General features: G+C 37.2%; 1 protein-coding gene across 2 annotated transcripts in view; it reads left to right on the top strand.

Annotated features, from left to right (window-relative positions):
• Nucleotides 1–21,083, top strand: part of ptprua (protein tyrosine phosphatase receptor type Ua) — a 177,583-nt gene that overhangs the window by 88,761 nt on the left and 67,739 nt on the right. For both annotated transcript variants that reach the window (XM_056741056.1, XM_056741057.1), the window contains exons 4-5: nt 6,861–6,942; nt 14,975–15,090. In XM_056741056.1, the coding sequence (XP_056597034.1) occupies nt 6,861–6,942; nt 14,975–15,090 (198 nt within the window). The remainder of the gene's footprint in view (nt 1–6,860; nt 6,943–14,974; nt 15,091–21,083) is intronic.

Below are 21,083 nucleotides of genomic sequence, written 5' to 3' on the forward strand. Positions count from 1 at the left end.
GGTCTACAGCTGATCTTAAGTTTTGTACTAGGCTTAAAAAACAGATTCCAATATTCCACATTATTTGGTTCAGCATGCGCCTGCAAGCACATTCGTTTGCTTTAAACCAGTTGAATAAAAATATAGTATTTGAGTTAAAAAATGTGAATGTTTTGAAACAATGACAACATTTAGCAGAGCAGTTGGTTCATGCAAAGCAAATGATGCTGACAGACTTGATTGATCTCCGCACATGGAGAGCTCAACTTTATTCTATTAAGTCTGTCAGGTTATTGACAAATGACTCAGCCAATCAGCAATAAGTCTTACATTCCTCCATTATCTCTACCTTTTCCAAGCATCGTGCTTTAAGATCTGTCATTTCTTTTCCCATTTGTTGTTTTGTCTTGTTTTGCACTTCCCTGACACTGTAGTTAGGAATGTTAGAGAGCTGAATTTAGCTCAGATTTTCGAAGGAAATTGCCTGAAGTCGTTTATGAAGTTGTAATTCATAACTCTTTATATGCATATGCACACAGAGATGCAGATAAATTGCGTTGTCAGGCGCCGATAACAAGCCTGCAGAAGACAGCATCCTCGATAATAAAACACGCAAGCTCTCTTCTTTTCTACCAAAGCAGTTTAAGACATCGTAAACATTCTTCTGAGTCTTCTGAGACACCGTGGTTAGCTTTCTAAGACATTGAATTGACCACGTTTCCATTCTAGATGCTAAAATGTGTTGCAACCATTTCAACGGATTATCATCCAGGATTATTTATTTATTAGAAATACTGATTCACAAGCAACGTAAGATAAATGTTAATGTGACACTCTCTCGCGGAATGTAGTCAGTCTTAGAAATCAAGGAGAAACAAGCAAAGCAGTTAGCGCTTCACAAAGAGAGAACCCTGTCAATGACTGCATGAAAATGAGTGAGAACAATTCTTCACTTTTGTGATGTGTGAACTATTACAATCTGTAACGGTTGTGCTGCGAGTAAATGTGAACTTCAGGTATATTATATCAATGTGCTCCATTCCTGCGGTTCCGAACCATGTTCCTGAAACAGCCCTGTTATCTGACATGCCCGTTTCACTCAGGTCTCGGAGACTTTTATTAAAAACCTGATGAGCTCATTCAGGTGTGAGGAAACATAAGGCACCGTCCAGAATGTGTACCGCGGGAGTTCCTCTGGGAAAGCACTGCTCTGTTGCTTTATTTTGGACTCCTTCATTGCATCTCTTCCAGATTCGGTCGTGCTCATTTGACTTGTTTGTTCATCTTCCCAATACATCTCTCTCTCTCGGTCACGGCTCACTGGAGGCCTCGCAGGCTTCTCCACCCAACTCCCACAGAATAAATCAACTCCCTCCGGGTGACAGAGAGAGAAAGAGAAATGAATGAAAGATGGAATGAGAGAGCAAGAGCGGGCGAGTGTCTGGTCAGGTCAGTGGAGATGAGATCAGGAGTCAAACCCATGGGGCTGCCGCTTGTTTTGAGGATATCATTTTCCTCCCCGTCTAATCCCGGCTGCCATTCCCCCGGTGCTCTGGGAAAACATAAAGGATCTGTATCATTGAGCTCTTGCACTTGCTGTCACCTGTAATTCTGGTGTGGAGTTCACACCGTAAGACTGCTACCACACATTTGTGAAACCAGTTTGAGCAGGTCGACCGAACTAGGGGCTCTTCAGACAGCAGGCTTACAGACGCTAGCTGTGAAGATTCATCATTGATTCAATGCCTGCGCTGCTTTATTCTCTAAAACATCCCACAAACAAATTCTGACATATCAGTCAAGCTACATGGATTTACACTGGCTGATCTTACAGAAACATAGCACGCTAAACAATGGGGTTCAGTCTATGGTCGGGTAAAAAATGGACAAACTCACCTGTCGGTTCAAATTCACATAAATGTGCATCTCTAGAATGTAGTCCACACCTGCGTCTCTAAACCCACCTGGAGATCAGTGGCAAACCTGAAATATTGTTGACACATGGATCCAAGATCCAGCAAGGGCCAAGAGGAATATCTGAACAGAAGCTAAAACATAAGAAAGCTAAAACAAAAAGATTAGCAATAAGGCTAGCATTATGGAAATATACCGTAAACAATGTTTTTTTCCCAGTAAGATTATAGGATATAAAGATATATGTTAAATTGTTCTCCCCATTTTTCTTGTAAATGTGCCATTTTATAGTTTTTGACCGTATTTCAAAAATAAACTCTAAATAAAGAAATCTTGTAATTTTTTTTAATTTTCTGGCAGCTGGGGTGCAACGAATAAACTCTAAAATAAAGTTTTTTTCCCTGTAGAATTAAATTCCAGCTGATTTTCTTGTAAATTTGCTGTCTTTTTATGTCATTTAATGCTTTGGGCCGTATTTTAAAAAAAATCTGTAAAAAAACAGTGAATTTCCAGGTTAAGAAAAAAATGCAGTTTTTTTCGCAGAACACAAATTAAGTTATTTTAAATTGACAGCCACACAGCATTTGCACCAGTCCATTGCAAAGTATTTCTGTAATCTTCTTAAAATCTTTTCTTTAGGGTCAAATACAGGTTTTGAATGGGATTAGGGTGAATAAAAGATGACAGAAGTTGTGTTGAAGTTGATGTGAATACTGCCGTCATCACATCAGATGATTGAAAAGTCTTCATCCGTCTGCTTAACTGGGCTTTCCACCAATCAGCCATCTGCTCATTTACATGCTGTTGACATTTTCCTCCTTTTCAAGTGAAAGATGTGTTATTAGTGTGTCTAGTGCTTGTCAACATTTTTGGCCACCCGTTGAACCTACTTGTAATATTTATTTTCTTCTCTAGCCATCACAAAGACATCGTGTGTTGTGTTCTGATGCTGAAACAATAGTTTTCCAGCCAAGACCACAAGAGGTCAAATCTTTACTAACACATGTTGATCAAACATGCATGACAAGACTAATAGTGCAATATAAAAGCAAAGATTTGTAGCCCTTTTAGTTCTCTGTATAGACCTGTTGCCCGTCCTACTTTCTCACACCAGCAAAATATATTCCCCAAAAGACAGCGAAAAGCATGTGTAAATGGATCCAACAATGATGTCAACGATGAACAAACAACACACACGTATGCACATCCTATGAATCAATAGAAAGACCAGTAGAAGGAAATCTGTAATATGTGTGTTGCTTCTCTACTTTGACTTACATCCAAACAGTTGCTCAATGCATCTTTCATCTTAATGGATGAACTCCAGTAATGTGTCATTTATCCCACCTGTCTTCTCTTGGATCTCACCTTTCTATGTGGTTTTGTCTTCCATCACATTCACCGTCACTGTGTGTTGCTAAATAACACCTGATCAGTTGAGTCTAATGGTTTATTTGGTGCATCATTTGGGTGCTTAATGGTCTGGTGCACTCAGAGCACAGCTGCTCAGATCATTTAAATCAAACATTATCGCCATCCATCAACCCCAAGACTAATAAACTTTACAAATCACATCTTTTTAATATTTGAATTGTTTCACTCAGACAGCCACGAGAATACAGAAATGATTAAAATTGGCTCAAGTATCTTGTTTCTCAAAGTTCTCTTCTGAAGATATTTTTTCTCTAGATGTACAAACAATGCTGAGATTTGCCAAGAAACCACGGATTTCACATTTTACCTTATTTAACACATTTTCTGTGTTTATTTTGCATGTAACAGTAAAATCCACAACATCTCCTATTTTTTGTCATGCCACTCTGCAAGACATATATGTATATATATATATATATATATATATTAGTGGTGGGCCGTTAACGGCGCAGTGAGACTCTTATCGCGCGATAAAAAAAATGTCGCAAAAAAATGGGTTGGGAGCTATACTACGGAGGCTATGATGACTTTCACCTTGATCTTTTAGCGCGGATGTATACCAGCTTAACTGCACTGTACGGGGCGAGAACGAGATTTTTCAACTCGCGTGATTCGCGTCATTCGCGGAAGCAGAAGCCGCCTCATCATCTCATAACCAGGGCTTCATTCACGCGATTCGCGCAGCAAGTAGGTCTATTGGCTCTTTGCATTAACATATAAATCACTTGCGCTTGACACGCCATTCGCGTTTGGTCTGAACACAACATAACGTTACTGTGAAATTACTGCATCAAACGTGACGTGCTAACATGGATGCAGCTATTATATGTATCATGGCTCCTGTATGACATATCGCTTGTTGCTCCCTCACTCTTTGTAAATCGCTTTGGATAAAAGCGTCTGCTAAATGACTAAATGTAAATGTACTGTAGGAGCTCTTCCAGTCTCAAGTACCACCTAAACGCTAATCATCCCTTAGCTAATGCGCCACCTGGCTTGAGAAATCCGTTCTCAAAGACTTACTTTTAGTCATTATTTGGGTAGAACACATATTCTGAATGCCTTCGGCAGAATTCAAATGAGCCATTTTAATCTAGATTAATCTAGATTAAAAAAATTAATCTATGCCCACCACTAATATATATATATATATATATATACACACACACAGTATTCCCGATATATTTTGAGATGAAATTGAACAAAAAAAACATACATTTTCTTAAACTAATTAAAAAAATGTAGCCATAAAAAACACATTTAACTCAATAAGAAGTATTTCGGGAGACGTCCAAATGCTGGTCCAGACGAACGTCCTCTTTCTGTTTTTAACGCTACACAAACATTTAAAATACATCAAAATGTTAAACAAATATTTTTAGGGTTGAGCCATCTGTAAGATTGAAATAATATATATATATATAAAATAAAACCAAGTGCTTCTGAATCAGTATTCACATCTTGCGAGGTGTTCTATATGTCATCATAATCTGCTTGCACACATGAAGGGTAATGAATAGTAATACTAATAGACTATTAGTAATGAATAGTAGTAGGCTTTGTGAGACATGTTTTTATTGCACTTATGCTTTTTGTTGTCCTAATGTTGACCCAATTGCTTCCTTTGTTTACCCAACTTGTAAGTCGCTGTGGATAAATTATTAAAATGTATTAAAATCAACAAAACACGGTTTCCATCCAAAAGTGTTGATATGTAAAGAATTTTTCGTTTGGTTTCCTCCTTCGCCTTCATGCATTCTGCATGTTCTCTACATGGTTAGTACGTCTCTTTTAATAAGTCTAAGATTCATCAGCGAGCTCCATGAGCCGACGCAGCGCACATGTCTTGCTAATGGACGCAGCTAATCATCAAGACAGATCACCGCCTCCCACTGCAGATTGGAGACATCAAAACACCAACACAAAGCTTAAGCGAGGTTACTGACACAGATACTGTACATGAGCGTAATCCTCCAGGTGTACATCTCGTATCATTAACCACTGACTGAACTGAAGGCTATGGGACCACTTCTGCTTCTCACAGCGCTTTTCCAATTCATGTTCTAAGTGTCTCTCATAGCTTCACGCCGGGTTTATTTGAGATGTGACTTCCGTTGTCAACATTCTACTCTTTTCACAGGCTTTTCTCAGTCACGTAAAGGAGCTTTTAGTTATTTGTCTTTGCGTTCCTGAGCAAGCCCTGATAAGACGGATATATACGCGCCGCGTGACAGAATCCTACTGGTGTCGCATCCACATTGAACATTTGTTTGCTGTCTACAGTGCTTGTATCTGCATCACAGTGATGTTTGAGAAATTTGGCAAGGTTTATACCAAAAGGGGAGGTGAATGGAGGCCAGCGTCACTGATGTGTATTGTGTTGATGTCATCGGTGGAGGTGTTGGAGATGAGGAAACAGTTTTATCAAATATTAACAGACCTGCGGTGTCTTCTCATGCTTTGTTCTGTTCCTCTTTGTACTTTTATCTACATGCCAGGCCACAAATCAACTTGTTGACAGTTCATTCCTGTGTTTACACATTTTCTTCTGGGCATCTTTCAGGAGCTAAATGTCGGGCTGATTTCCTCATCTCCAGAGATTGCTTGTGTCCTTCTGTCTGCGTGTTTGAGATATTTCCGTATTTATAATTGTTTATAAAAGAACTCACCTCGTTTCTCAACAAGAGACGCAGTTTGTATTATTTTACATGTACAGCACAAACCCTAGAGAAGATTCCGGAAACAAGGTTGGCATGAAAACTTGTGGAGATTTGATGCTCTTAGCTCTTAACTCAGCTTTGATTCGCTGGCTGTGAACTTGTTGTCTGATTTAAAGAAGTACAACATCTATCAGCTTGTCCAACAATAAAGCGGCCGGAGAGGCAGTCTTGCCTTTGTTAGCCCCAAAGGTTGTGGGAAGGGATGAGTGATGTGGGGAATTTGCAGCGTAATTGGCCACTAGGGAGTTACGATCTGTATTCTCAGCAGAGAGGAGATCTCACGTCAGATTCATTGATGGGTCAAAAGCAGGAGTCTATTGTGCTGAATCATGAAGCGTTTAACTCTGGGAACTCTGCGATAACTGCGTTTGTGCGGCTGCGGTAGACCTGTGTGAAGTTTATGAGTTATATTGTGGGCTGAGCACAAGATCGGGTTTTTAATTGAAAGAGCAGAAAATAATAAAAGAGTCTGTTTCCAAGAGCCAGCGCTGGAAATACTTCAACAACACAGAGATTTACTCGCACGTATAACCGCACACATACATTTAAGACCTGTTTACAGTGGCAAAAGAATCAAAGACAAAGGTATTCATTGCAATATACATTATTATCAATACATGTTATACATATGTTATAAATATGTTATAAGGGTGCAATAATAGCGAGAACTGTAACTCTTTTTTGATTCAACATTTTTGGATTTGTGTCATGACTGAGAATTGGTGGGCAGTTTACATTATTAATATTTCAGGTGTGGTTATCAGTCCTATATGCTCTGTGTAGTCTGTTTAGCCTCTGTCTTTCTTTCCCCAGGTCGTTTTTGAAGCCACCGTCTCATCGGAGCAGAAGGGTTACATCGGTCTGGATGACATAGTGCTGTTAAACTATCCCTGCTGTAAGTTCTGTCTCTTTGCTCACACACACACACGCTTTCACTGACCTTTCCAGTCAGGAGGGAGGCGTATGACCAGGTCAGACCACCTGGAGCAAGAGACAAAGGTGCCCATTTCCTCCTGTCAGAGCTCCAGGGATGCTCGCTTTTCATCTGAATAGCCATCAAGGACGACAATTATGCACTGACACTTTTTCTTCCATTTTTCGTGCTTCACATCATCTTCCTTCGGGTGACCTTTTGTTCTGATATCTCTCCGTCTCGAGACCCCCGCCGCGGACGTCTCGGGTGCATTTCTTTATTCTCTTTGGTTGTTGAGCCCTGTGTGTCGTTGCTCGATCTGTTGCTTCAGTCAGGTGTGAATGTGAATGTCTTGTGTCCGTCTCTACACTGTTATTTTCTTTCCCCACATGTTTCTCGTGTCCTCCCCCGCACACACACACACTCCATTAGCACGGCTGGAGACTTGCGTTAGCGAACGCCTCATAATTCTGAATTCTGCTCCGGCTGAGGTGCTCAAAGCCACGACACACTGTAGGTCTCCATACCTGCTGACATTTGGGAAGTGTAGTGCAGTCATGCTGGGAAAAAGACGATTGTATGAGAATGGGGATGGTGCCTTTGAATTCAAGAACTCAGTTTGGTTCCTGCTTTAATTTGATCAAGTTACTGAGTGGAAACTAGGAATCCTGTATTTTTGCATTTCAATTTCACAGTCACAGCAAGAGCGTAATTGTAGATGCTATTGAAACAGACATCTAATTGATACAGGAAGATGTACAGAGTCGGAAAGCTCAGTAGTGAGTTTTTAAATATTTAAAGGTTCATTTATTTCACATCAGTCTATAGGAAAAACATGACACGTGGAGACATTATGATACATATTTAACAAAACCTTTTAGTGATTTACAGAAGTTACTGTTACTGTTCAATTCACACAGGCTGAATTTCGGACGTATGTTAACCGTATTTAGATTAACAGCAACTTTTGATCTTTTGTCTAGCGGTTTTATTGCAAAACACTACAAAATAGGACACTATAAAGAGATTAAATTGACATCAGTATGTTTAAAATAATCTAAGTGATCCATATTATAGTTACGCTCAGCAGAAATTGCTTATTGAAGTTTAAATACACCCTAACTGTAAAAATGTTGTTTTCCATTACTTTAACCAATTTAAATTTTTCATTTTAAATGCAACTACAGTCTTTAAATAAATTTAAATACACGAAACCTACATTGAATACACTTTTATGACATTAGCATTCAAGTTGAGTTTATATATATGTATATACGTAGAGTTTGGTTCCAAAATGAGATATCAAAGAAAAAAAATACTGTGCATTCCAATTAATTTCAATAAACTGTAATTTGTTTGTTTTAATTTAAGCCATAATAACTCAAAAATACAGCTAAGTAACACAATAAAACACAATAAAAACATTTTAACATAAAAAATATTATCAAATAATATTGGAACTCTTCATATATATATATATAGATATATTTATATATTAGGGTAAGATGTATTTCAGCAGCATAAATCAATAATTTCATCCTCTAGCTACTCTACAACACTTTTTAAAGCAGCATACACAAAATTTGGATAAAAGCTTCATTATAGTGTTTGAAAATCACTCAGGCTATGGGATGTCTGAGAACCTAAAATTGATTTTTTGGTATACATATTTCCTACACATTTCAAAAACTCTCCTGAAGCTTGTAATTGCTCGAAATCATTGCTTTTTGCCCAAGAAAGCTGATGGAACTGAACATTTTTCCGCTTTCAATCAGCTAGCTTTGCCCTCCTATCAGCCTGAATAATTTCATATGTACATTTATTTGAGAAAATCTGTGTGTGCTAGAAATATATTTAAAAAATAAAAACCTGTGGATACTGAAGGGGTTGTGCTGCACAGATGAGGGCACTAAACGGTCAGCACCACGGACAGCTCCCTTCAGAGCCACCGCACCTTTGACTCTATTCACAGCTGATGTTAAGATACAGTTCATTTACAAACTATAATTAACCAAACAATACCCTGTTTTTTGTTTATATGAGACATATTATTCATTTCAGGAACGCATGAGGTGCCTGAGCACGTTCTACAGTAGCAGTGGACTTAAGGCAGGAATATGATGCACTAGTTGGCCATTTACACATTGCTGATGAGGACCAAAAATAAGCAAAACAGCTGACAGTCTCTGCAGACCATGAGATAAATTGCTTACTGAACACTCTGTGTTCACTGTCATCATGTTATTTTGGTTTTGTGTACAACCCATATTAATGTTCACTGGTAATAAAACAACTAGTTCTGTGCATTTACAAACATGACATTTACATAGTTATTATTAGTCAACGTTTTGATGTCATTGTAAAATGCATTGCCTACAATCTCTCTTACATTGATTACTTGACCATTATTATCATTTCTTACTATTATTATTTCCATATAGTTGCATAATCCAAACTTTATTTGAATAAAACACTCCCAGAATGCATAGGAATAAACTCGGTGAAATAAGCGTGATGGTTGAAATTGATTCTGTACTTAAAGATGCATTGACTAACAGTATTTGAGTCCGTATCAGGTGTTTATTAGATTATTAGATAGGGTGACTATGGTTTTAAACTTTGGTCTTGAGGACACTGGCGGAATATTTTACCCAAACATTCACAAATCCGAGAACTAAAAGTTTAAATGGAATAGAAGACACACAGAAGATTCTGTTCTTTTCCTGAGAACAAGAGGTGTAGTGTGTCTCAACGTGACCCGCGATATATGAAGAAGAACGATTCAATGATGAAATGTAATGGATACCAGATGTAGTGCAGTCTAATTCTCTGGCAAATTATTGTGCAAAGGCCAAAAAGTGTTTGCTTCTGTTCATGATTCCAGACGTGACTGCTATATGGATATTCAGAATGTTAACCTTGAAAGAATAAAATATATCTGGACAACAGATATTTCACCTCATGAAACCAGGAACATTCCGTCCGTAGCCAGTTATGAGGTCACCCAGGTCTTTTCCTTTCATAGCTAGTTTAAAGACTTATAGCTCATTAATAATTTGTGGTCTTTCAGCTGGTTGTTTGGGTCGTAAAATATCAGCCCCTTTCATAATAATGAATGATAATTGAGGGTGTTGCTAAGAAAATGAAACCCATTGAGACACAGCACTGACCTCAATACGCTGCTAATGCCTGAGAATCCTCTCCACCAGCAGCGAGCAATTGTTGTCCTGAACGGCAATGCAGTAAAGAAGATGTCTAGGGGTTGGGTGAGAGACTGTTACCATGGAGACGAGTTTCTAGAAGCCACCACAACAAGAGAGTGGTTTTACTATGTCACCCAGAGACCTCCATTGAAAGAGATCTGCGGTCTTTTTTTTATCAGAGCAACTGCTTGACCTCAGGCACACAGACTTCCTCTTTCATGACGTTTGGTTCTGTGGTGTCTGGTTTATTCCAGACAAGCATTCCCACCAAACAAAATCTGTCAAATCCTTTGCTTTTGCTGAAAGGCTGAAAAAAGAACACGCTTGGTTGATGAAGGAACCTTAGAGCAAACTCACTTGTTCCTACGATGATGTGAGCCCATCAATCTATGAAGATATTCAGACAGTTCATTCTGGATCGATTCAGTATTTAAAAATGCTAATTCATATAAAAATTATTTTAATGAATTTTGATAATTGTCATAGCAATACATTTCTGTCAACATAGTGCAACCATTCACAGACTGAAATAATGAAAAAGCAGTTTAAGGAATGTAATAAAACGTTTATTTTGAACGTTTGAAAAATCCGCTGAAACCAACATAAATATGGGGATCACGGTTATAACCTGAAACTTGGTCCAAAACCAAGCTGTTAACTAGATTTTAGACAGATTTGTAATTTCCTCATCTTGGACGCTTATTTGGATCATGCAATATTCAGATCTGTTTTTCTCTTTTTGAGAAAAAAAAAAGAAAGAAAGAAAGAAAGAGTAATAAGGGATGATGGGAAGAGCTGCAGTGACTCAGATCAGTGGCCGGTCTTTGAGAGTATTTCAGAGGTATAGGGACAGAAAGAGCAGAAACAGGCCACTGTGTTTACCCAGAATCCTGTGCTCTTGCCAAAGGCAGCACTGGGAGGTTTTTGCTCAGATGCCACACAATTCAGCTGGAACTGGAGCGACATCATGCCGAAGGACCTGCGAGCAGAGCAGAGCCGAGCTGTTTTCTGTTTGTGAAATAGGGATAACTAAAACCACATTGGTTTTCTGAATGACTGTAGTCTAAAGGGAGAAAAATATCATGTTTGTCATCGTTTATTCACTCTCATGTCATTCAAAATCTGTCTGACTGGAACAGAAAAGAAGATATTTGAAGAAATGTCTTTTATTATGTGTGTGTTATTATTTGTTTTCTTGGCATACGGTCCCTAAACCACAATACTGAGGCACAAAATGTAGGAAAAAGCAATATAACAGCTATTATGTACATAAAGCAATCGGTTCATTTAGTTTACTAAACTTAAAACTTTGAAAACATTCCTGTTCATTGAAATCAAATCAAATATTGACCTACATTTTTTTGGAAAAACTCAACTCAAGGAAAAATCTAAATTCTTAAAGGCAGTAACATTTTAATTGATATATATATAAATTATAAATAAAACTCAAATCTAAACTATAATAACTCTGCGTCATAATATTTATATACACCAAAACCTGTTTGAAGTTTATTGTTGAATGCCCTTTATTTGTTACAGAAGAGCTGCTTTGAAGCTTTAAAACATCTAAATTTACTGTAAACATCACAGAGAGACTTTAATCATGGTCAACATGCTTGAGAAGTTACACGCCCAGTAATTAATAATAAAACAAACAAACACTAACTACTACTTAACAACTACATTCTCAAAGAGGATGTTTTCATTTTTCACACATTGTATGTGTTATATAACACATTATGCGTCATTTTGTGTTGATTTTGTATTAAATACAAGGTTAATTTTATACTAGGGCTGTCAACGGGGGAAACATTTTTTCTTGAATGAACTAAAACAAACAAGATTACTCCAGAAAGCACACTTTGTCTAGTATTTTCGCAAAAACATTCTTGAACGAATTAAATAAAATCTTAAATGAATGCAAAGAGTAGTGAAATAAGAAAGCGCATTTTAGACCTGCGGGGAGCGGAAGCTCTTAAAGGGGCCGCGCTCTTTAACCTGCTGCTGTTACTCCTGTCACTAGTGAAAGAACAGAAGAAAAGAAGAAATCAATGTGATTTTGTAGCTTTAATGAGGATTCTTCTGTATTTCATGTATTTGGCAGTAAAGACTGCAAAGTGTTTTGTGAACTTTATTTATTTTCTGAATATTTCCTACCTTTTAGACAGGCACTCTTACTATAATGGGTTTGATTAATACAAAAATAATATATTTAAAAAAGACATCAGTTGCGAAGCATCGTTGGCTTTCATTCATAAAATGATGCTGTTAAAGAAATTTGTTGTTTCTACATTAATTTGGAGATAAAATGTGAAATGATTAGAATGTATGTTTAAAAACATAAAAGCTGTGTGAGTAGTTAGTTAATTTTTTTATCTATTGACAGCACTGAAATAAACATGTTAAACAAAATAAAAAGTGTATATAGTCTATACGTGTGAGATTAATCTTTTTGTGCGATTCATTTTTTTATCTATTGACAGCCCTAGTATCAACACAACCGTTTAGAACGACTGCCATTTAGTCTTGAGACTTTACCCTACATCATATTCTCAGCCTCATGCAAAGGTCTGATGCATATATCACACACAACTGGAAACATTCATTATTTCTGAAGTCAATCTGTTCTTTGAACGTCTGAAGGTCTTGTTATGCGAAACTATTAAATTCAATAAGAACCAACGCATTAGTTGCATTTACCTCTATAGAAGCAAAAAGGTGGCAAATCAAACCACTTAAATCCCGTTTCACATCGTAATTGAACTATTACCAGTGTACAGCTTTGCCCACAGCGCGGGTCGAGCAAACAGAGAGATTTCATTGAGTATATTCACATGACGGAAACCCTGCTGCAAGAAAACCATCATCAGCCCATTTATGTGCTGCACTTATTAGCAGCGTGTTAGCTGGCCGATGCAATTTCAGAGCCAGCCACTCGCCACATGCATTGTGTCAACGCTTACAAAGTGCTCGTCAAGAGATCTTTAAGTAAATGCTATAGAATTTTCTCTAGATCTTAGAAAGCGCTTTAGTCACTGTCCACTTTTCATCAGCGCGACCTGAAGAATGTAAAAGCCTTTGAAAAAATGAAAATCTACTTGCGCTGTATTGTGGATGGGTTTTTTGTTTCACTTTGAGTGCAAACCTGCTGCATTCGATGCGATTCAGACTGACAGAAAAAAGGACTGACAGCGCAAGTGTTGTGAGGAAGGCGTTGAGAATAAATGAAGAACAGTGATGTTATGGCATGAACGCTCTCCGTATGCGGTGTGTAATGATTTGATCCTGACCTGACAAGCACAGGCAGATCAAAACAAATGAGGCTTTTGTTGAGCGTGAAGATGGAACATGAAGCTTAGAGATAAGTGAAATAAATGGAGTGCATATCAACTGAGGTAGCAAAAGAAAATGTTTTTATTTCTCATTTTTATTGCACGATGGCTTTGGGGAAATAGATTTACAAAGGAAACACATCAAAAGGTACAAAGGAAATGTGTTGTTCTAGCATGCAGTTTAATCTCAGATTAGTGTTGTTGTGTCATGATTTGAAGGACAGAACCCAAGCGCAGACATGAAAGTGTTAACGAAAATACTATATTTAAATGTGAACAGAAAACAAAACCCACAATGGGGCAAAACAGGAAATAATACTGACTAAATGAACAACAAGATGGGAAACTAACGAAGGGATGATTACATAGGGGAGGTGTCGGGCAGGTGACAGGAATCAAACACCCGGCGCAACGTGCATTGCAAGTGTTATTGCTAGATTCAGCCCTACACACATTTTCCTGTGCTGTGCTGCATTGTTTAAACAGCAAATGCATTTGCACACATTTGTGCACCCATGGGCGTGCTGGTCTAAAAAAGAGGTGTTTTCAGGCACATTGTTGGAAAATAGGAAATTTTTGGTTGGAAATTTTTGTTATTTTCTAGAGTGTGTTAGTAGAAAAATCCGCCCCCGGGTGCATCCACAAGGCTTTCACTTTATTTATTACACAGAGGGAAGCGCAGCAGCACACAAACATGTCAAATATAAAAAATAATTGGAGTACAATGTAAAAGATTATTATTGTGGACAGAAAGATAAAAATCTGGCTTGTCCTTTAGATCTGTTTCCTCTCTGGAGTAAGCGTACAGTCTTTGCTCTTGCAAAGCCCGCCGTGTAAATAGCGAATCAGCCATGGCGCAACCGCAACTGGCTCTTAAAGGGAATGAGAGATGACACGCTGATGGGTTTACGGCACGTTACGCCTAAAAAACACCCAATACTCGTGAAGAGAATCAGGACAACCCGTTTAGACCATGCACCCGGGCACGCCAACCATCAACCCCTGAGTGCACTTGCGCCCTGCGCTTTAGAACATGTGCTTGAATCGTGAAAATAGGGCCCTATGGGCGAGATTACGGGAAACAAGGGGGCGGAGCTAAGAGACGCGACTAGAGGACACATGGCGCAAAGGCACAACATGTGACTCTTCACATAACACAGCAAGCACAAAAGACATAAAACTGTCCCTTTAAGCAGATCATTTTATCTTCTTACATGGAACTCAAAATGTTGAAGCTCAAAACCTCCGTCATTAAAGTAATCCAGATGACTCCAGTGGGTTTATAAATGACTTTAGGAGAAAATCATTATTTTTTAGAGCTTTTTACTGACATTATGCCAAAACAAGCCCATCTGCGTACTAAATGTTGGTGAAACATCAATAACTACACTGGTTTTTGCGTGCCTTCTGAGTAAAATATTTTAAATACAGTTTTTTCTGTTATTTTAGTTTAATGTGTGTGTTCTTTGTTTTGTGCAGATAAAGTGCCTCATTTCTCCAGGCTGGGGGACGTGGAGGTAAACGCAGGACAGAATGCCACATTTCAGTGTGTGGCAACCGGACGCTCGGCAAAGACGGACCCCTTCATGATGGAGGTCAGTGTGTGTGTGTGTGAGAGAAGAAAATCCAATCCCTATAACTTTAAATTACTTAATGAATCATTAAGCTCAGAGAAACTGTTTTCAGGACAGTATGAAGCGCAGAAGCATGTGACCTTGAGGTAAAGTCGGCAATGACTTTCGTTTTAGTTAAACAGCAGCAATTCCCTTTTCTGGTCCAGTTTCATATGTAAAGGATATTTCGTTTGAAGTATTATTAACATCATCTTATACCCTATTCCCGCAAACAAGTCTCGGATAGATCGGAAAAGTGATTCCGGAAAGGGGACATTAACGGGATCAGTCTCGGAAAGCGCCTTGTGTGAACGAAAGGCAGAAACAATGCTGTAATAGCCGTATAGGGATGACACACATCTATAATAAATTGTAAGTAATTTGTTGATGAAAACAAATAAAGTTAAGTGAGGTTTTTTGTTTGTTAGTAAACTAAAACAAAAAATAGGCCTACTACTCGTCTTTAGATAAATCCTGGATGAATGCAAGTGTCCCAATCACCAAACGTAAGGTCAGATGTGTGTATAGCGTTGTCTGCTTCTAAACGCTGTTTAAATTTAAAATGACTTTTATCAAAACTATTAACATGAAAATACACAGCACTTCAATAAACTTGATCACTTACCAACCTTTAGAACACGGCTGTGTGCACCTGATGTGCTCGTGCAGCGCTGCGGAGAAGCCCACCAGTTTCTGTGAAGACACGGTTAAAAGACTAACTCCAAACTTTAACTCCAACATTTATGTTAACAACATTGTAAACAATATAAACATATTAACAACAATATAAACAATATAAACCATCTCATACCAAGTGTTTATTTATGCAGTATTTAGCATTATTTGCAATATGCTTTATTACGGGTTTTTCATTCGATTTTAGTGATCTTATTCGATGGTTACAAAATCTAAATGCTAAAAAACTTTAAGATCAACTTATTTTTAAACTTCGTACATCGTATTTCTGAAAAAAATATTATTCTGAGTCTTTTGCAGATAGACTGGCTAATTTTTACTTCGCAGATTTTTGATATATTTTTTCATTAAGCCTGTCGAAAATTTCCACTGAACAAGCCTGAACAATTCGCTTTTTTCAATTTGTTTTTATTTTACATTTTATATTTAGCTAATATTTAGTTTATTCTCGTTGGGATATAGCTTACCTTGCATTGTTGTGCCTGATTCCTCTTTGTTGTTCTGTATTTACCAATAAGAAATATAAATAAAAAGGTTTGATTTAAAAATGATGTCTCTGTCATTTGCAAAAGGCAAATATATATTCTACAGAATAATAACCCAAACAAAAGAGATTATTTAGTGCCAAATCTGCAGGGAGGCAGTTATTATTACAAATTGCGCTATTTTGCCACCTGGAAAAGACCGCAAGGAAATATCTTTCATCATGATCAACCATATTTTCATGACAAAAAACGGCCCATAACGTTACACTGCAGTATTTTACTTCACGTGTCTTCACGTGTCTTTACGGGATCTTTGCGGGATTTGTGTGTGAACGCACGTACAGATTCCAGAAATTCACTGGCAGTGTGAATTAACAAAATCTAACGACCCCGGGACAAATTCCTGGACACATTTTCCATGTATTTTCCAGGATCTCTGTGTGAAAAGGGCTTTAGCTTCATTATCAAGAGTATTTTTTTTTAGGTTTTCCTTGAGGAGATTTCCTTGAGCAACTTTGTAATGTTTACAGACAGTCAGTACGTTGTGGTTTTTATCTGAATCAAACCATGGTAAATATTATAGAGAACATTTTAGGTACCTAGAGTTTTTCAGCTAAATCAGGGATCATGTGAGAGATTTAATCTTTTAATTTAATTTGTCTGTTATTGTGGTAACGCTTTTCCAAGTTTATTTGGATTTTCATCAAATTCCATAACCAAAGCTTCATTTCTTGTTGTGCTACCTGCTGCATTTTGTATTATGGACTAGATCTTCTTTCTAATATTGTGTGTAAAATAATGTTGGGAGTCCAATGACTGCTGGCATCCCATCCACTACATCAAAATCAATACATTGAGTCTGATAACAGGCTGCTTAGAGTGCGTTCACATTCAGTCATTCGTTCTCCTAATTATATACATAAATCACGACCAGATCACATGACCTTCACTAACGCTAACATTCACACCTTAGTAAAAATGTATATTGATTCAGTCACATCAGCGCAAGAAACGCAAGACATTCAGTATTTCATTACTGTAACTTGCATTTTAAATTTGTGATATACGGCCGCAAGAGTCACAGAACATATATTAAAGCAAAAAGATGAAAATAAATGTTATACATTTACATTTTTTTAAGTATGTGCAATGTTATTAAAGATAGCAAGGCTACTTTCAGGGGGTTCAGAGGCCATGACAGAACATTTGTGTGTAACCCTTACGTGGCATCAAAAGATCATAAATAAATAAGATAAGATTGCTGATTAGATGTACAAGGGATAATTTGTTTTCAAGAGTTCTAAGTGTTTCAAATGTATACAAAACAATTGCACAATGTTATGAATCGATATTAAACTGATTGTAGCAAATAAAATGTTGGGGTCTCACCCAGAAGGGTGTCCAGGGTGGCACGAGACACCCTTGACATCTAATTGGTCACCCCGGACACCCTTCTGGTTCCGCCACTGATTGTATTCCATAAATACTGATTTTAATGTTTCATTCTTTTAAGACTGCATACCAAGTTAATCATAACATAAATGTTTAGTTTATTTTGATGCACCTGCTTGAAAGTCAACTAAAAGAACCATGAAATATTATAGATGTTACATAAAATTTAGCTGACCCCTTCACTCAACTCAACTGTGACAATGAAAATCTTACAACGGTGTTGAATTATTTACTTGAATTTTATTCTTGTCTTATTCAGCATGAGTGCATGCGTTGTTGCCGCCCATTAGAGAAAATATTAGAGATAAGATTGCTGAATTATACAATATATTTTATAAATTATTTTATTTTATTATTACTGTTTTTCATCGTTTCTAATTTTCTTGTTGTTGTTTTTTTTTCTCTACATTTATGCATTTGACAGATGCTCATATCCAAACAACCTACAAGTGCGTTCAACGTAATTTTCTATTAAGCTGCTTTGCAACAATTCAGAACTGTGCATAGCACATTAGAAATACATTTCAAACAACAATAAGATTTGTATGACGTTATAAATACTTGAAAAGCTCCTCCAGAATTAAAAGTAGTACTTTACAATGATCAGTTGTTGACATTCAATCTCATACTTGGCATGTTTTGTATTGCTCATATTTGTTTCAGTGGCAGTGTTCTCTTTTCGACATTGAGTTTCTCATTGCAGTGTATAATCTCTCTCTCTCCAGGCCCTGGCATCACTGACTGGATGCTCTCTTCATACTTTTCTAAGTGAACACGTCTAAAACACTTTTCTGGGTGACAAATTTTGCCAGAGGCCCTTTTGCATTTGAGTTCTAAGTATTTGGATGCGAGTCCTCAGGCATTAGATATGAGTACTTTTTATTTCCTTTTATGCATTTATTCTTATTGTATGTAAATTCTTCAAAAAATATCTTAAAACAGAGAAAGACACGAGCTCTGTGTGTGTGACTGTATTAAAACACTTGAACTCTCACTAGAAAGCAGAAATAGCAGCAGTATTTATAGTTTAAAGCATCAACATGATGCTCGAAGCACTCACAAATGTTGACATTTTTACTAAGATTGAAACTACATTTCAGTATGTAATAAAATAGATGTTTATTGTTTTTTCTTGAATTACTTTTTTAAATTGAACCAAGTAACTATTGGATTGTAGTTTAGTAGTTACATTCACAGTAATATTAAGAAAATAAGAATGTCTTGATGCATAAAGACAAAATAACACACACACAAACACGCACATACAAGCCAGCGCATGAAAATGCATTGAATTTTCTACCACCTTCAATTCAGTGAACCTTTAATTAATGTTCATGATGTCTTTTTCTAATCCTCACCACAGGCAAACATTGATCTTCTCTTATACCAGTTACCCCTAACAACCAGTCTATGCATTTAAATGACACCTATTACAGTTTTTACTGTTTTTAAATGCTACGTGTAACAACATGCACATACAGCAAAATAACCCTTATTGCACATATGATGTATAACGTATAACAACAGAAAACAAAACGTAATGCATGAGTTGCGTTTAGTTATTGTTTTAGATGTAATAAATGTTAAGTTGTGCTTGTAAGCTTCGAGAAAAAGAAAATAAAAACAATAAAATATATAAAAAATTAAAATATATTGTTGATTGTAGTCAGAGAGACTATAGCTTAGTGCAAGAAACACACCAAAATCTAATCATTTTCACACCCCGGTATCATACCAAAGCGTGTAATAGACACGCTGGTCCACTCAAAGTTGCGTCCCCTCAATGTCACGCATTGCCTCCTTTAGGCGTGAACATGACACGCTCAGTTCTTTGCACTTGTAAAAAAAACAATTTTTATAAATACGTATTATTTGTACTCGTATATAAAATAATGCATATTTTAGAACACCTAAACCTACCCCCCTACAGACGATTAAAAAACACGGAACAAGTAAATAGAAGTTAGCCACGGGGATTTATTAAAAAGCACCAAAAACAGTATAAAAACATTACGAACAGGTCGCATTTATTCCGAGTCTTTTATAGCCTTACGACCGTGTGAGGAACGCACGCAGGTTTAGCGTATGACGCAATCAGAGCAGGACAGCCAATGCCATTTAATAAAGTAACACAATCGAAGCTGATGTTCAGGCGGCGATTTTTTTAATTGTACGCAACCGTAACCAGTTTAACGATGGGCAGAGAAGGAGCCACCGGTACACGTCATGAATTATAAAAACATTAGAAATCGTCCCGTTCTGCTAACGTTACTCCACCTTCATACATCATGATCAGTGTTGGGTGTAACTAGTTACTAAGTAATTTTTAAAAAAGTTTAGTAAGGGATTACTCTTATTTTTTCTGTAATTTAATTACAGTTACTTCATATATAATTGAACTAAATACTTTGCCATATATACAATGCACTCAAATTCAAAGTCTAACTTTAAAATGCATGCATTAATGTATCTTCTCTCATTTGTAATGCTTAACTCAGTTACTAAGAATACTTTATACAGTTCTATAATATTTATTTGAGTATTTATACTTATTGTAATAAGTAATTAGTAATAGGCAATTAAAATACTCTTTGGAGAGAGTGATTTGTACTGTAATCTAGTTACTCTATTGAAGATGCCATTAGTAACTAGTAATTCATTTCTTTTTCAGAGTAACGTCATGATCACGCGCAGAGGAGGCAAAGCGTGATACTGACTTGTATTTTTGAGTGGTCAGGCTTGTCTATTACACGCTATGACGTGAAACAGGGTTGAAAATCACTTGAATTCAGCTCGGAAAGCTCTCAGAAGTCTCAGAAGAGGCCGTTTCTTCTTGCATGTATCACAACTTTATTTTATATCTGCACTGTAGGAGTTTCTTTTTCTCTGTCAAAAAGATATACTTAAAATTAGTCAAGATCACATGCTCACATCTGTGTCCAGTAGTGTGACCTGAGGTCTCCTGTCGTGTGATGGCTGCGTGGGGGTGCGAAGGCTTTAATTGGAGTGTGTGCTTTGATCCTCGAGGCTTTGGGCGAGACCTCATTGGGCCGACATTCTCTTTCGGCTGTGTTCTCGCTGCAGTTTAAATAGAACAAACAAATCTGTCTGTGTACATCACTAGTTTCCAGCCCTCATGCTCTTCTGAGGCTGAGGGGAAGAGTTCAAAACGTGCTGATGTTAGAACGCTTATTTTCCTCTTTAACTGCTGTGGATTATTGATTCTGCTGCTCCGCTGTGGCCGTAAATTGCAAACATTTCTGTTTTCCAGCATCATGGACAGGTTTCAAAGCAGTTCAGTAAACAGGCCTGAAAGAACTATTTTAGTGTGTTAAACACGTA

The sequence above is a fragment of the Triplophysa dalaica genome, chromosome 25 (genome assembly GCF_015846415.1).
Source record: "Triplophysa dalaica isolate WHDGS20190420 chromosome 25, ASM1584641v1, whole genome shotgun sequence".
Classification (NCBI taxonomy): Eukaryota; Metazoa; Chordata; class Actinopteri; order Cypriniformes; family Nemacheilidae; genus Triplophysa; species Triplophysa dalaica.